The following is an 18,547-nucleotide window of genomic DNA, read 5'->3' on the forward strand; positions in this document are numbered from 1 at the left end:
GAATTCACAGATTCTCACCTTGAGACAGAATTTAAGTGTCATCTAATTAGAGAACTGTTCAAATGTTTGACTCCTCTTTACAAAATCCTAGCCGAACGGGCACCCAGAGATGTGGAAAGCTCAGTTAAGCACACTAGTCTGGCTGAGTCCAGAAGCCACTAACCACATGATGTCCCAGTAGGCTTTTACGGTAATTTTAAAAAGGCTCGGCTCAGACAAGAGAGGGTCATAGAGATAGGAACTTTTCTCTGCTGGTGAAATGGATGGGACAATTAAAAGCACAGTAGCTGTCCAAAGGCCTCATCTTTCATCATGTTACAGCCCACAGAAAGGAGTATACTATCACATTTTATAGTCCAATCCTCAAAAAAAACTTTTCTTTTTAAAAAAATAATCACAAGTATTTCACTGGGTCCTATGTATCTCCAGAATAAAGGTTATAAATTGAGAGAGGGAAGGGTTCTTTATCCAAAGATATTCTCAGGCCTCTAGAGAACCCAGCTCAAAATCTAAGGCCCCCTTTTCCAAAATGAAGCCTGTTGGTACCGGCTGGGAGAGCACACCGATGTCCTTCATTTCCCTGCTAACCCTCAGAGAGCTGCCATTTGGCAGAGGCACGAGAGGTGGCACTCACCCTCATGGAGGTCTCGCCACCATGGGCCTGTTGCAGCCTGAAGACCTGGGCCACCATGTGCTCTGTGGAGGGGTGCAGCAGGATCCTTCGTGAGGCCAAGCCCACCATTACATATCGGCCCATTGGGGACAGGCTTACCGAAATGGCGTTAGGACCTGAGACCAACAGAACAGAGAGACATTTCCCACAGTTCTTTCCACCAAGGAAACAACTTTCCCTCTTTTCTCTTTCTCCAATCTTTCTATTTCTTTGGCCACCTCAGGATTTACCTCCTACGATTATAGCAAGGAATATAATGAGAAGGCATGTAAAGCACTGAGTAGTGTTTGGCATACAGAAAATAATAAGCGCTAATTACTGTTATAGAAAAAAATTATCACTGTAAACTCTTTGCCTGGTTTTCTGATTATTCCCTTAGAAATAGGATTGCTGGATCAATGAACACACATATTTTGGAGATTTTTTAATATACAATGCCAAACTTCCTGGAGTGTATAAGTGTGTCCATTTCCCCAAGCCATGACCAAAGCACCTCCCTTATTTGTGGTCATCATCACAGGAAAACCCGTGTATGTTACTGTTGGAGGGAGGACTCTTATTCTGAGATTCTTCTCCAGTGCCGACAGCCAAGATTCCAACAAAGCAATCTTCCTGCGGCAGTATACGGCCAGGACTCCCACCTCAGCCGGGCCTCACCTAGGAATGCCCATGCCAAGGCACCAGCGTCCCTCTGTCACTAGTTGGGCTTCCTATCCCTTACCAAATCGCTTGGTGTAGAGCATTTCGCCCAGGTTATGGGGGGCCAGGGAGTACACTGCTAAGATGCCTTCATCAGGAAAGCCCCTCTGGCTGCTAGGGATGAAAGCTGCCAGGAGCTGCCCATCTGCAGAAATGTCGCAGCTGGCATCATTGTAGATCTTGCAGTTCTGCACCAGCACATTCACGGAGGCTGCATCAGACAAAGAGAGAAAAGATGATAAGAAAGTTTGAAGTTGATGCTGTGAGAAATTCTGGGGCCAAGGAATTCTGGGGCATTTCTAACAAGCCTGAACCCGCCAAAGAAATGCTCAAAGTTGCCTTGTCAATCAAAGGAAAATGTCATGGAAGAAGAAACACCAGAGGTAGGAAAGGTATGTCTCTTCTACCACTTCAACAAGGAACTACAAGATAGTCAACACAACCACAACCACCTCCTGAGTCTTAGTTCACACTTAGGAAATGCCATTTGAGATATTACATAAGGAAAAATGATTAAAAATTGTTTCTGGAGAGCCACTCAACAGCCGTTATTGCCCAAAAGATCAAAATTAAGATGAATAAAATGAAAACCCACTGTTTCCAAGAAAAAGAAGATACAAACAGAACATCCTTGGGGTGGGAATCCTGCTTTATACTGGCTATGTGGCCTTGGAGAAGAAAGTCATTTCATAAATTTGTGTTTTACATTCTCATTTAAGAGAACTGGAAAATTTAGAGTTGCCAATCTCCTGCACAACACCTTATAATACTAAACCCTATTTCACAAACAAAGGATAGAGAAACAAAGGTGAGCCCCAACTGGATGGCCAAGGCTCTTCTCATTTCTTACTATGCTCTATCCCTCATCCATACCCTAAGTCAATGTCTACCCACGGGCAGCCCCAGTCTGCATCTCGCAGTCACAAAGAATAAAAAACAGAGTCAGCCAAGGCAGTAGGCTCAGCCTAGGGTAGGATGTTGGGGTAGGAGATGTTGAAGGAGAATCAGGAAAGAGAACCCTCTCCACGTGATGGGACTGATGAGATGTTAGCTAGCAGAGGACTGTGCCTGCATGCCTTGTTTGAATTTTCATTTAAATCCCTTTCCAAGGCCTACTGTGCAGTTTCCTGCTAGGAAAAAAAGTGGTTTACTCTTGATATGAACCTAGAACAAGAGTGCCCACATCATGAGTACAGGCAGACCAGTACAGCACATTCAAAGGGACCAAGCTCCAGGCTTGGTCTTCTTTAGACCTACTTCATATGCATATGCAAAGAGACTCTTTGCTTTCTCTCCTATTTGAATGAGATCACTTATATGGCCACTGTCAGAGGTATTATGTTAAAAAAAAAAAAGATCCAAGCCAGCTGTCTCCCCAGATTCTAAGAGATCTACTCTAGTAAGCAAAAAGACAGGTTAAAGGAGGCCAAGGGCAAGTTTCCTTAGGAAATTATCTTAAGGAAAACAAAGCAAAGAACTGCTTTTGGTGAGACTTTTGGGTTAGAGAGTCAGAGTGATGAATAAAACTCTACATTCATTTCCCATTTCCCTGTATGTTGTTAATGAAGCCACAGAGATGACAGAACAGATAAAAAAAGGACACACTGATTAGGCTGTTGTGCCAAATATGGAGGGCTGACACCTACAACACCATTACACATGAAAACAAGGAGGGACCACAAGAATGGTTCTGTTTGCTAACTAATAAAATAATGACATCCAAATATTCAGTGGTATCACCATTAGGCAATACTGCTCAACTTCCAACCCACCATCTGCCTGTACGGCTAGATTTATCTGTTAGCAGGGGGACCGTCTGCTCCTTACTCAGGGTCCCAAGCCCTTTGCCAAAAAAATGACATTTATCTCCTCCTCCTTCCATGAATTCACACATGCTTCCAGTTGGGATACAGAACCAAAGGAATTGGATGTATTAAGCTTCAGGAGTGAATTCATCTTGGTTTTCCAACCTTAAAGTCAGCACAACCTTCAGAAAGATAAAAATAAATGGACAATTTAGACTAACCACTAAAAAGCAGGGGAGACAGAAAGTAAAGAAATCATAAATTTCAAGTAGGGTAGGAAAATAAACAGGTAAGGATTTGGGAGTCTGTGGACTTTAAGACAATTTTGCTCAGATGCCATTTTATTCACACTTAATATCTCAATAATGCATAGTGGGCACTTTATCAAAGTAGGCTTTTCTACCTAGCTGTTACATAGATCTAGCTGAGATAGTATATTAACATGCAGTTTGGTCAAGAAAAAGTCTACGATGAGCCTCAAATTCTACCACTAATATAAAATTGCTTACTGACAATATCAATTTCTGATGGCACATGGGGGAGTGGCAATAAGGAGGAAAGTACAAGTAAGGTTTTCCTTCTTTTGGGAAGTGTGTCTCTAAGATGCTAAAAAACTGAGCATATAGACAAAAAGCATTTTGTCAGACTTAAACGCAAGTAACTGTGTTTGGGTTTGTGTTATATTGCGGTGATTCGAAGTAAATGGCCAGCTTTCAAAATATTTTTTCATTTTATTTCTTTATTAGAGGAAGTGTAAGTGTACAGAAAAATCATGCAGGAACACAGTTCCTACACCTTACCCCCGCCCCATTATTATTTTTTCATCTCTTTATCCACATTTTCTCTAGCACATATTTCTCTCTGTTCATTTTTAAACAATTTTATTAGCACATCATACAATTCAACCTGAGTACATACACATTCCTTCTTCACTATAATCTATATGAAGACATTTCCTTTTCTTCCTCATAGAACCCATAGATCTTTAACATGCACCCACCCCCACCCCCCACCCTGCTTGCTGACATTCAGTTTTGGCATAATACTTTCGTTACATTCAGTGGAAGCATATTACAATGTTACTGTTGACTATAGACCCTAGCTTGCATTGATTGTACCTTTTCCTGTATACCATCCATTTTCAATTCCTTGCAATGCTGACATTCATTTGTACTCCCTTGTGCAAAAATGTTTTTATATTTGTACATTTAATCACAATCATTGTCCACGCTAGGCATTCCTGAATTATACCATCTCAGTCTTTATCCTCTATCTTTCATTCTGGTTTCATACGTGCCCCCAGCCCTTCTCCTTCAAACACACACTCAGCTTCATTCAGTGTACTTACATTATTGTGCTACCATCTGGTAGTATTGGGCTATCCTTTTCTGAATTTTTACAATCAGTCCTGTTGTACAATCTGTACTCCTTCAGCACCAAATGCTCAATCTTGACTCTCTATCTTCTAATAACCTGTGTTTTTAACTTTAACTCTCAAAGTTCACTTACTAATATGTGTTCATATTAGTGGAGCTCTCAAATTTTGTCCCACCCAATTTCACAACTGCTCCCAGCTACTGCAGTGAGCTAAGAGATAAATGCAAATGACAAATGAAATGAGAATATTGAAAATTATAACAGTGCTTCTCCAGCAGCATGTTCAGTTTCAGAAATTTTGCAGCTAGTGATCTATGGGTTTACATCTATCCTAAAGAAGGGGATATGGACAAGTACACAGTAATTTGGTAGCTACATTTCAATGAGCACGGGTGGTATGTTTATAGATTCCTTTTTATTTCAAAGCTCCAATTAGCAACTTATGTTTGCTGCTGGTTATCTATTAAGTTCCCCCATGGAACTGGAAATGCTCCTCTAGAGTGGTAAACAGTTACTGCTTCAATTCCCTCATGCAGCTTCCCCTCATTAGGCTGAAATTCTGATGAATTGATTTATACAGGGAGCGATTTCCCGGATCTCTATAACTTGTTTCCTTGGGCCATAGGAAAGTAATATACTAATGGACAACTCATTCTTTTTGGATTCAACAATAATACAAGCAGGTAGAGAAAAAGGTGAAAGGAAATATAGCTAAGACACGGTGGCAACCCACACATCAATAAAATCTTTACTCTGTTTTATGACTTGTCTCACCATCATGGTTCTCAAACTTCAACATGTATCAGAATAACGTGGAGGGTTTATTAAAACGGATTGCTGGGGTTGGCCCTGTGAATTTTTGTTTCTAATAAGTTTCCAAGTGTTGCTGATGCTGCTGGTCTGGGGACCACATCTGAGAACTGCTGTCTTACCATATAGTCCTTGGTTCCTGAACGGCAGCTTCAGCAACCTGCTCTTTACTTGAAGGCAAAACACATGTGGGAAAGGATGATATGGGGCAGTGAGCTGAGCAGCTAAGAATGGAAATAAAGGCTAGGAAATAAAGGGTTTTCAAATAAAAACTGTTTAAGAGCTTCAGGGGGCAACTCCAGGGGCAGAAAAAGAGATGCAGGAACAGCAGGAAGCTATGTTCCAGACTCTGCGATGTAATCTCCTCCTAATTAAAATGATTTCCAAGTGAAAATGCCCTAGCAGAGAATGGGAGGGGTCAGAAATCCTGATGCCTGGAGGAGCAGATGGCTCTGTCTTCCTATCAGCTCCATAAATTATAAACAAACACCTTGTACAAAGATCGATTTGTAGCCTGTTGCTGGCTGGCCAGATGAGGCCATGGGAGAGATTAGCAGTTGCAGTGCTTTTGCAAATGCATTAGATAACAATCTGGATAGCCCAAAGGGGTTTAAATCAGCTAAAAATTTCCCTCTTGGCTATCTCTGAGCCCCTCAGATTTCAGAATAAGACTTTCAGAATAAGCACAGAGCTCCAGAAGACATTATAAGCACTCCCCAGAGGCACCAGCCTGCTTCACTCCATTCACCTGCAATTTTCCTAAGGCCTGTTTTGGTAGGACACACTGGTGACAACTGCCATTCAACTAAGTTTACTTGTAAAAATAAGAGTGACTCTAATGAGCTACCTTTTTCATGAAAATGGTTTCACAATTATATATACATTTGAGATCTTAGTCACAAAGGTCTAAACCCTTTACAGGGAGTAATTCAATAATTCTGCATCCCAAATGAGAGAAACAGGTGGCAGGTATCTTTAGCCTAACCCCAGAAAGGGGTGAGATGCAATTCAGATATGTCAGATTATCATCAGCATGGTGGCTACTGAACCTATCCCTAAAATTTAGGACAAGGCTCCCGGATATAGGCTGTGCCAAAGCCAAAGGCAAGCCACCACTGAGAAGGATGTGACTTACAGAAATGAGTCCTACAGCAAAATAGATTCCCAGCTTACTTTGCTTACAAATGAATCTAACAGAAGGGTGAAAATCAAATCTGTAACAAGACTTTATTCAGACCATCAGGAAACAGATAAGTGCTAAGGATAGTTCAATAGTTAATCAGGTAAAGGTGACTGTCATTCTAGAGGGCAATACCATGAACTTTTAGAATGCCTATTTTTCCCAAGGTCAAAATTCCATGAAAACTAAGGTAGTTAAAAAAAAAAAAAGAATTCTAACAACCATAAAATGTTTCAGTAAAGAGAATGGTGGGCCATAACTAAATGAGCCAATCTGGTTGTACATGACACTCTTCCGATCAGCTCAGGCTTTAAAAAAGATATCTTCAAAAATGAAAGAAAGGACAAAGAACTGATGACATATATAAAGGAGAATGATAGGAAGCTATAGTCAGAATGAGTTGAGACTTGTGGAAAAATATTAAGGACAACCAAAAAGGCTTTCTAAACCATGCTTAACCTCATATCCAAAGCCTGTATTCTTCTGGATTTTTTATTTGTTTTACTATCAAGGAAAACCACCTCCAGCTGGGTGTAAACACACTTAAGAAGGATTAGAAGTCCATTACAGACGAAGCAACAGGTTAAGAGAACAAACGGTCCTTTTAAATGAATACTACTCTCCTGAGCAGAATAGTTATCTCAGGGTACTGACAACGTGGGCAGATGTAACTTCAGAATTAGGACCATACTCACAAAGAATTAGGGAAAAGAAATCATTATAAAAATAGTTACCACTTATTGATCATTTACTGTAGTAACTGCCAGGGGACTGTTCAGAGTACCTGGCATATATTAACTTGTTTAACTCTCATAACAATCCCTAGGTTAGCATGATTATAAACCCCATTTTACAGACAAGGGAACTAAGGTGTAAAGAGATTAAGTATCCAGGATCACACTGTTTGGAGGTGGCTGAGTTGGGATTTCAACCTGGACACTGTAGCTCAAAGTTCATGCATGTAACCATATTACTACAGTTGACAGAGAAAGTTACCAAAGAACTACCTCTCCTAATGCTTGCACTCACTCCACACCCTCCCTTCCCCCCAAAAAGACTTAGGCCCAGACCTCTATCATATAACAAGTATAAATAGTTCCAAACTCTTTAAGCTATGCCAGAAAAAGAAAAAGAAAAACTGAAAAACTTTGACACACAACGTTGATACCCAAACACATAGAAATTTCATAAAAAAGAAAAACACAGACCCAGCTCACTTATGAATATCAATGAAAAGAATTCCAAGTACATTATTAGCAAGTAAAATTAAAGGGATTCACATTAAAGAAATACACCATGACTATGTGAGATTTATCCAAAGAATGCAAGGATAGTTCAATATTATAAAATCAACTTACATAATTCATCATATCATTAGGCCTACAGAAAGAAAAAATACAGGGTCATCTTCACAGATGCTTGAAAGGCAAGGATAAGTTTAATGTCCATTCTTGATAAAAATTCTCAATAAAGAGAATATGTTTAAAAGGAAAAACAAGAAGTTTTTCACTAAAGTTAGGAATAATATGAGGATATCCACTATCATCACTATTATTTTTAACATTGTTCTGATGGTAGCAGTCAATATATTTAGAAAAGAGAAAGAAATCAGAGGTGCAAAACTGGAATGGAGGAAGAAAAACCAGTACTATTTCCAGATGATATATCTAGAAAATCCATGAGATTTAACTGAATAACTACTACAACCAGTAAGCAAATTTAGTTTAGATAGGATAAAAAATATATATATACTTGCCCATGCAAAAATAAATATAACCAGAAGTAATGAATCCTCGGTTCTAATTTTAATATAAATGGAGTAAATCTCTAGTCAAAAGGCGAAGACTGGCAGAATGGATTAAAAACATGGCCCAACTACACGCTGTTTACAAGACTCACCTTAAAATAAAATTTAAAAAAAGCTTGCAAGTGATAGGATAGAAAAAGAATGTGCCATGTAAATAGTAATGAAGAGAGTGGGGACGGCTATACTAATATCAGACAAAACAGATCTTCAGTAAAGACTGTTACAAGGGAAAAAGAAGGATAATGCATATTGATAAAAGGGTATATTTATCAACAAGATATGAAAATTATAAATACATACGCACCTAAGAACAGAACCCCAAATAAATGAAGCAAATACTGACATATTTGAAGGAGAAAATAGATGGCTCTACATTAATAGAAGGAGACTTCAATACAGGATTTTCAATAACAGATAAAACGAGAATGAAGGTCAATAAGAATAAAGGACTGGAACAATACTATAAACCAACTAGATTTAACAGACATATATACAACATTTCACCCAACGACAGCAGAATGCACATTCTTCTCTAGTGTACACGGGTCATTCCCCAGGATAAACCATATGTTAGGTCTCAAAACAAGTCCCAATAAATTTGAAACTAATGAAATCATATAACATATCTTTTCTGCCCACAATGGAATAAAGGTAGAAATTAGTAACAGAGAGAGAAAAAGGAAGTTCAAAAATAAGTGGAAATTAAATAACACACTTTTAAACAACCAATGGGTCAAAGAAGGCATCACAAAGGAAACTTGAAAATGTCTTGAGAGAAGGTGAAAATGAAAAAACAACATACCAAAACCCAAGGGATGCAGCAAAGGTAGTGTTAAGAGAGAAATTTATAGCTGTAAATGCTCACATTAAAAAAGAAGAAAGATCTCAAACTAGACACTTAACTTCAGGACTAGAAGAAGTAGGAAAAGAAGAGCAAACTAAAGAAAAAGCAAGAATGAAGGAAATAAAACAGAATTTAAAAAAATGGAATCAACAAAACCACAAGTTGATTCTTTCAAAAGATGAAATGAACAAACACTTAGCTAGACTGACAAAGAAAAAACCAGACAGGATGGAAATAAGTAAAATCAGAAATAAAAGGAAGGGACATTACAACAAACCTTAAAAATAAAAAGGATTATAATAGGATACTGTGTTAGTTAGATTCAGTTGTCAACTTGGCCAGGTGAGCATACCTAGTCTTGTTGCTGCAGACATAAGCCAGTGGTACATGAACCTCATCTGTTGCCAATTACATCTGCAGTCAGCTAGGAGGCGTGTCTGCTGCAATGAGTGACGTCTGACTTAATTGGCTGGTGCTTAAATGAGAGAACACAATGTAGCACAGCCTAAAGTAGCTCGGCATTCCTCATCTCAGCACTCACAGCTCAGCCCAGGCCTTTGGAGATGCAGAAAGAAGTCACCCCGGGGAAAGTTGTTGGAACCCAGGGGCCTGGAGAGAAGACCAGCAGAGACCATCCTGTGCCTTCCACGTAAGAAAGAACCTCAGTGGAAAGTTAGCTGCCTTTCCTCTGAAGAACCAACAAAATAAATCCCCTTTTATTAAAAGCCACTCCGTCTCTGGTGTGTTGCATTCCGGCAGCTAGCAAACTAGAACAGATACTATGAACTACTGTACGCCAACAAATTAGACAACCCAGACGTCTAGATGTCTCTAGACACGTTCCTGGAAACACACAAATAATCTGCTTTGACTCCAGTATAACTATTTAAAAAATGCTATCATCATGAGAGAGTTCAAATAGAGTCAAGAGGCTACTGTGGAGGTCACTCTTATGTCAGCTTCAATTAGACATTGCTACCTAGCACAACTTGCCAACCCCCAACTAAAACCACTCCTACCAATTCTAAATACCCAGGGCATTACATAAGATTCTACAGAGGTTCCAAGCACTAGGGTAACTTTCCAGAAACCTACAACCTCCAGGTGGGTCCCTGAACCAGGTAAGTCCTGAAATACAAGAGGGGCCAGTTTTACCAGAACATTAACTGTTCCATCTCTCTAATCCCATATTATCAACAGTCACTTTCCAATGTGAAAAAGTTAGAATGGAATAGCCCAAATACCCCTAAAGAGTGAGAGAAAGATCAAAGATGATGGTGGAGTTATACAGAGAAGGTCGTGTTTAATAAATGACTATGAGTGCTGAATCATTATACTGATATTTCTTTTAGTCTTTAGTACTTTAGAGCAGCTAGGCAGCTAGAAATAAAACCTAAAACTGTGGAATTGTAACCTATACCAAACTCTGAAATCTGTTCTACAACTAATTATTGCAATGTATTTTGACACATTACTTATATATATAAATTATTTAAAGAGAAGGAGTAGTATAACACAGAAGATAAGATTTAATAAAAAAACTGCTATCATCAATTGTAACAAATGTTTACACCAATACAAGGTGTTGGGGTGGGGTTGTGTATGGGAATCCTGTATTTTATGCATGATTGCTTTGTAAACCCACAACTTCTCTAAAAAACAAAACCAAACAAACGAAACAAAAAAACCACACACCTCCCAACAAAGAAAAGCCCAGGGCCAGATGGTTTCACAGTTGAATTACACCAAACATTCCAAGAAGTCAATCCTGTTCAAACTTTTCCAAAATGTTGGAGAGGAGGGACAATTCCCTAACTCATTTTATAAGGCCAATATCACCCTAATACCAAAGCCAAAATAAAGACACCACAAAAAAAGAGAAAATTACAGACAGTTTCTGGTATGAATATAGATGGAAAAATACTCATTTAAAAAAAAAAAAGGATAGCTAACTAAATCCAACAGCACATTAAAAGAATCATACACTGTGCTGGTTTGAAACTGTTATATATGCCAGAAAATCCACATTCTTCTAATCCAGTCTTGTGGGGGCAGGTTTATTGTTGAGTGGGATCTTTTAGATTAGACTGTTTCCATGGCAATGTGACTCTGCCCATTAAAGGTGGGTCTTAATCCACTTACTAGAGCCCTTTAAGAGAGGAACATTTTGGAGAGAACACAGAGGTGTGGAAATGCCCCAGGAGATGCTTGAAGTTGAGAGCCTTTTGAAACCAGAAGCCAGGAGAGGAGAGACAGCAGACGTCACCATATACCCTTCCATATGAATGAGAAAGCTTGGACCTTCTTGAGTAAAGGTATCCCCTTGTTGATGCCATAATTTGGACATTTTTATGGCTTTAGAACTGCAACTTGTAACTTAATAGATCCTCTTGTAAAAGCCAATCCATTTCTGGTATATTGCATTCTGGCAGCTTAAGCAAACCAAAACATACACTATGGTCAAGTGGGATTTATTCCAGGAACACAAGGGCGTTGAGTTCAACATAAGAATATCAATATAATATACACCACATTAATAGAACAAAGGAAAAAATCCCCACATGATTATCTCAATTGATGCAGAAAAAAGGCACTTGACAAAATCCAGCACCTTTTCTTTATAAAAACACATAGAAAACTAGGAATAGAAAGAAAATTCCTCGAAATAACACAGGGTCTCTATGAAAAACCAACTACTAACATCATACTCAATGGTGAAAGACTGAAAATTTTCCCTCTAAGATCTGGAACAAGAGGAGGAAGACCAGTATCACCACTCTTATTCAACATTGTACTGGAAGCTCAGCTAGAACAGCTAAGCAAGAAAAAGAAATAAAAGACATCCAAGTGGGAAAGGAAAAAGGAGAACTTTCACTATTTGCAAACATGATCCTATATATAGAAAGTCTGCCCCACCCAAATCTAAAAGGTTACTAGAGCTAATAAACAAATTCAGCAAAGTGGCAAATATAAGAACAACATGCAAAGACCAGTAGTGTTTCTAAACAATAGTAATACAGTCTAAAAAGGAAATTTAGAAGAAAATTCCATTTATAATAGCAACTAAAAGTATCAAATATATGGAATAAATTTTAACCCAGGATGTAAAGGACTAATATTTGGAAATGTACAAAACTATGCTAAAAGAAATCAAAGATCTAAAGAAATGAGCACTTGAGAAAAATGTATATCCTGCTGTTCTGGGGAACAGTATTCTGTAAATGAATGTTAAGTCTAGTTCATTTATCATATTAATCACATTTTTTTTTAATTGATCCTGTCAAGATGTGCTATCGACTGATGAGAGCAGGGAACTGAAGTCTCCAACTATTATGGCAGAGATGTATATTTCTCCCTTCAGTGTTGTCAGTGTTTGTCTCACGTACTCTAGAGTACTCTGGCTCAGTGCATAAACATTTATAATTGTTATGTCTTCCTGTTGAATTGTTCCTTTTATTAATACATAGTACCCTTCTTTGTCTCCTTTAATTGTTTTACACTGGAAGTCTAATTTCTCAGATATTAGTATAGCTACCTGTTTGCACGCTGCCAGAATGAGATATACCAGAAATGGAATGGCTTTTAAAAAGGGGAATTCATTAAGTTGCAAGGTTACATGTTCTAAGGCTGTGAAAATGTCCAAATAAAGGTAAGGCTATAGAAATGTCCAATCTAAGGCATCCAGGGAAAGGTATGTTGGTTCAAGAAGGCTGATGATGGTCAGGGTTTCTCTCTCAACTGGAAAGGCACATGGCAAACATGGCAACATCTGCTAGCTTTCTCTCCAGGCTTGTTTCATGAAGGTCCCCCAGGGGTGTTTTTCTTCTTCATCTCCAAAGGTCTCTGGCTGTGTGGGCTCTCTAGCTTTTACCAAAATGGTTTCCTCTAAAAGGGCTCCAGTCACCAACTCCACCTTGAATGGGTGGAGGCACATCCCCATGGATAATCAAAAAGCTACCACCCAGCAATAATGAATAAGGATTAAAGGATATGGCTTTTCTGGGGTACACGACAGATTCAAGCCAGCACATTCCACCCTTTGGACCCCAAAAAGACATGGTCTTTCCAAATGCAAAAATACATTCAGTCTATCACAATATCAGAAAGGATTAAACATTTCAGTAACAATACTAATGCAACACAAAGTCAGAAACAGTGCAAAATCTCATCACAGTCAGTTACAGGCATGGTCAGTCCTAAGGCAAAATTCTCCTCTGGCTCTGGACCTGAAAAACTCAGAACAAGTTATTTGCTGCCAATATACAAAGGAGGGATAGTCATAGGGTAAATATTCCCATTTCCACAGGAAGAAATCGGAAGGAACACAGGAGTCACCAACCCAAGGAGTTAAGAAAACCTGCAGGGCAAAGTCCATTAGATTTCCAAGTCTGAGAGTCATTTATCTTTGGGGCTTTAGAAAGCAGCAGTCCCACTCGTTCCAACGGCTTATGCAGCAGCCCGCCTCTCTGTATGTAACCCGGGGAGACCACCTTTTTCTTGGCTCCACCTCTCTAAACACATGGGCTGCACCTGGACTCTCTGCCATCTATGGAGCACAACCCCTACATGTGGTGGCAGCCAGGTTCTCCCATATCTGCAATGAATGTGCCCTTTGGGGCAAACTCACCCTCTCCAAGTACATGGGTGGGTCCACTCTCCTGGTATCCTGGCCTGAGGTTTCCTGACTTCAGACCTTAGACTCCATGGTTCTGTCTCTGAAGACATTTTACCTTCACTTTGTTCCTTTTATGAGACTTTTAGTGCAGACTGGCAGCAGTTTCATTTATACAGATCCCACAACACTCTTGTTGGCTTTCTATGTAGCAGGCAAAGATCATGCCCATCAGCGAAAAGGAGTTTGCACAAGTCCTTTCTGTGTAACTCCATCGCCAATCCTGGCTTTTTCTGTAAAGGCTGAGTGATTGGTTAAATCCTCATATGGGGAATCAGTCTCTTGGTTCTCCCTTTCTGGAAGTCCAGAGTTTTTCAGATCTGGTTTTCTTATACCCAAGTCTTCAGTGCTCAGCTTATCTTTTTCCTGTTGCATTTCATTATAAGTTGCAAGGAGAAACCAAGCTGCCCTTTCCACATTTAATTTGGAAATCTCTTCTGCTAAATACCCAAATTTATGGCTTTTAAAACCTGCCTTCCAGCCCAAACCACTAATCAATTTTGCCAGATTATCTGCCACTTTAAAACAAGAGTCGCCGTCCTTCCAGTTTGCAATAACACACACCTCATTTCTATCTACAGCCTCATCAGAGGTATCTTTAGAGACCACATTTCTACCAATAGTCACTTCAAAGCATTCTAGGCCTTCTCTATCAAGCTCCTCACAACTTTTACAGAATCTTCCCCTTCTCCATTTCAAAAGCTGTTTCACGAAGATGAATAGGTCAGGATTAAAGTAATTCAGAACACAGGGGTAAGGAAGACATAGTCTATATTTTAGAACCACACCTACTCTTTGAGACCAAAATAAGAAATGATTATTTTGTCCAGAACCTAAATTTTCTGTAGTACCTAATCTAACTCAACCTGTCTGGGTATCTCATTGAACAACTGAAACACAGGGAGCCCAGAATAAGAATGAGGGGCTTTAATTCTGTATAGTTTAATGTAATGCCTGGATTCATACTAGAATATAGTAAGTAGATAATCAAAAACTATCAGCAAAGTCCCTTGAGGGATAGGAGAAAAAATAGGGAACTATTAAACTTTACCATCAGGGAATCCCCTGATTCTGTGTCAAACATTAGGGACACCCAAATCAATAAGACAAGCCCTTGATCTTGAGGTTTACTCTTGTGAAGATTATGTGAGTAGTGGAAAAGCTTAGCCTACCTATATGTATGCCTAAGAGTTACTTCTGGAGGACCTCTTTTATTGCTCAGATGTAGCTTCGCTCTCTCTAAGCCCAATACTGCAAGTGCAAGTGAAATCATTGTCCTCCCCGCTGTATGGAACATGACATCCAGGAGTGAAAGTCTCCCTGATGGTGTGGAAGACGACTCCCACAGATGAGTCTAGCCCTGGCACCGTGGGATTAACAATTCCATCCTTACCAAAAGGGGGAAAAGAAGTGTAACTAATGAAGTATCAGTGGCTGGGAAAGTTCAAATAGAGTTGAGAGGCTACTCTGAAGGTCACTCTTAGGCAAGCTTCAGTTAGACATTGGTACCTATCATAACTTGCCAACCCCCAACCAAAACCATTCCAGCCAATCCTAAAGAACATCTAAGGCAATATATAAGATTCTACAAAAGTTCCATGTACTAGGGTAACTTCCCAGAAACCTACAACCTCCAGATGGGTCCCCAGACCAGATAAGTCCTGAAACCTAGAGGGCCCAGTCTTTCCAGAACATCTGCCAGTTCCCTCTCCCTATCCCATATTATTGATAGCCCCTTCCAACATGAAAAAGTTGGAAGAGCCATAGCCCAAATACCCCTACAGAGTGAGATAGAAAGATCAAAGGTGATGGTGGAGTTATACAGAGAATGTAGGATTTAACAAATGAATATTATTGCTGAATCATTATATGGATATTTCTTTTAGTCTCCAGTATCTTAGAGTAGCTAGAAGTAAAAACTTAAAATTGTGGAATTGTAACCCATACCAAACTCTGAAATCTGTTCTACAATCAATTGTGGTGCTGTGCTTTGAAATTTATTGCTTTTTTTGTTTATATGTTATTTTTCACAAAAAAGAAAAAAAAAGTCAATTGTGATGATAAAAAATATTTATTCCTTCTAGCCTCCAATATTCTGGAGTAGCTAGAAGGAAAATTCTGAGAGGATGGTATGGTAGCCCATGACAAACTCTGGGATCTGTCCTGTAACAGATGTGGAAGAGCGCTCTGAAAATCATTGCTTTTTTCTTTCTTTGTTTTGTATATATACTATATTACACAGTAAAAAAAAAAAGTTAAAAAAAAATAGCACAGGAGGACCCTGGTCCCATGCAGATGGTAGCCAGAAGTTATACCTGTACTTCCATCCTCATATTGGCTGACAGAGGGTTCACGCAGGAGCCTTTGTAGGGACCTGGGAACCTTTGAGTGCCTGACTAGAAGCAGTAACCAGAACTGGGGCCAGAGTCTGGGTATTTGCCGAACTATGTATATACATGTCTAAATTTTTTAAGATATTGAAGACTAAAAGAAATATCAATTTAATGATTCAGCAATCATATTTGTTTGTTAAACCCTACCTTCTCTGTATAACTCCACTATCACCTTTAGGATTGGCTGGAATGGTTTTGTTTGGGGTTTGGCAATTACAATAGGTAGCAATGTCTAACTGAAGCATGTGTAAAAGTAACCTCCAGAATAGCCTCTGACTCTATCTGAACTCTCCCAGCCTCTGACACTTTCTCAGTTAAACTTCTTTCCCCCCTTATGAGCAGGTAGCAAGGTCTACCTGAAGCTTGCATAAGAGCACCCTCCAAAGTAGCCTCTCAACTCTATCTGAACTCTTTCTGCCACTGATACTTTATTAATTACACTTCTTTTCCCCCTCTTTGGTTAGGATGGAATTGTTGATCCCACGGTGCCAGGGCTGGACTCATCCCTGGGAGTCATCTCCCACGCTGTCAGGGAGACTTTCACCCCTGGATGTCATGTCCCACGTTGAGGGGGAGGGGAATGACTTCACTTACAGAGGTGGGCTTAGAGAGAATGAAGCTACATCTGAGCAATAAAAGAGGTCTTCCAGAAGCAACTCTTAGGCATACGTATAGGTAGGCTAAGCTTCTCCACTATATACATAATTTCCACAAGAGCCTCAAGATCAAAGTCTTGTCCTATTGATTTGGGAGTCCTTAATGTTTGACACAGTATCAGGGGATTCCCTGATGATAAGTTTAATAGTTTCGTATTTTTTCTCCCATCCCTCAAGGGACTTTGCCAATAGTTTTTGATTATCTGCTTACTATATTCTAGGATGTATCCAGACATTACATTAAACGATACAGGATTAAAGCCCCTCATTCTTATTCTGGGCTCCCTGTGTTTCAGTTGTTCAAATGAGTTATACAGACAGGTTCTCCTCTGCTCTTTGTACAAATAAACCTGAGAAACAAAACGAAACAAAGCAATCAAAGGACTTCATCATTAAAGTAAAAAGGCTACTGAATGAGAGAAAATATTTAGAAACCACATATCTGATAAGGGTTAAATATTTGGAATTCATATAAAGAAATCTAACAACTCAATAACAAAAAAGAAAACAGCCCAATCCAAAAAATGGGATGACATGAATAGACATTTCTCCAAAGAAGATATGCAAATGACCAAAAAGCAAGGGAAAACATACATCATCATTTACCAGTAGGGAAATGCAACTTAAAACCAAAATGATAAAAATTTCATACCCAGTGGAATGGCAACTATTAAGAAAAATGAAAAACTAGTGTTGGAGAGGATATGCAGAAACAGGCACACTCATTTATTGCTATGGGGAAAGTAAAATGGTGCAGCCACTGTGGAAAACAGGTTCACAGAAAATTAAGCATAGAATTACCACATGACTCGGCAATCCCACTTCCAGGTATATTCTCAAAAATTGAAAGAAAGGACTAGAACAGATATTTGCACACCAATTTTTATAGTGATATTATTCACAACTGGCAAAAGATGAAAGCAACTGTTCTAGTTTGCTAGATGCCGGAATGCAACACACCAAAGATGGATTGGCTTTTAATAAAAGGGGATTTATTTCATTAATTCTTCAGAGGAAAGGCAGCTAACTCTCAACTGAGGTTCTTTCTTATGTGGGAAGGCACAGGATGGTCTCTGCTGGCCTTCTCTCCAAGCCTCTGGGTTCCAACAACTTTCCTTGGGGTGATTTCTTTTTGCACCTCCAAAGCCCTGGGCTGAGCTGCGAGGGCTGAGCTGTGAGTGCTGAGATGAGGTACGCTGAACTGCTTGGGTTATGCTACGTTGAGTCTCTCATTTAAGCACCAGCCAATTAAGTCAAATGTCATTCACTGCAGCAGGCACGCCTTCTAGCCGACTGCAGATGTAATCAGCAACAGATGAGGTTCACATGCCATGGGCTCGCGTCCACAGCAGTATAACTAGGCACCTTCACCTGGCCAAGCTGACAAATGACTCGAACTATCACAGCAACCCAAGTGTCCATCAACAGATGAATGGATAAGAAAAAGGAGGTATACTGAAATTGTGGAACTGTAATCCAATCCATAATTTGAAACTTGCTCTATAACTACTTGTTAAATTGTCGTTTGAAATTTATCACTTTTCTGCACATATATATTTCACAATTTGAAAAGTGTTTTAAAAATTTGGTATACAGTGAAATAATACACAGCTGTAAAAAGGAGCACATTT

At 39.3% G+C, this 18,547-nt stretch overlaps 1 protein-coding gene across 12 annotated transcripts in view; it reads right to left on the bottom strand.

The window, feature by feature from the left end:
* AMBRA1 (autophagy and beclin 1 regulator 1) overlaps positions 1-18,547 on the bottom strand; it is a 226,276-nt gene that overhangs the window by 27,321 nt on the left and 180,408 nt on the right. For all 12 annotated transcript variants that reach the window (XR_013156974.1, XM_077114562.1, XM_077114563.1 and 9 more), the window contains 2 exons: positions 1,395-1,583; positions 635-789 (listed from right to left, as the gene is read on the bottom strand). Coding sequence is in view for 11 of the 12 variants with exons in the window: in XM_077114562.1 (XP_076970677.1) it covers positions 635-789; positions 1,395-1,583 (344 nt within the window). In the remaining variant the exon portion in view is untranslated. The remainder of the gene's footprint in view (positions 1-634; positions 790-1,394; positions 1,584-18,547) is intronic.

This window comes from Tamandua tetradactyla, chromosome 8, assembly GCF_023851605.1.
Source record: "Tamandua tetradactyla isolate mTamTet1 chromosome 8, mTamTet1.pri, whole genome shotgun sequence".
Taxonomy (NCBI): domain Eukaryota; kingdom Metazoa; phylum Chordata; class Mammalia; order Pilosa; family Myrmecophagidae; genus Tamandua; species Tamandua tetradactyla.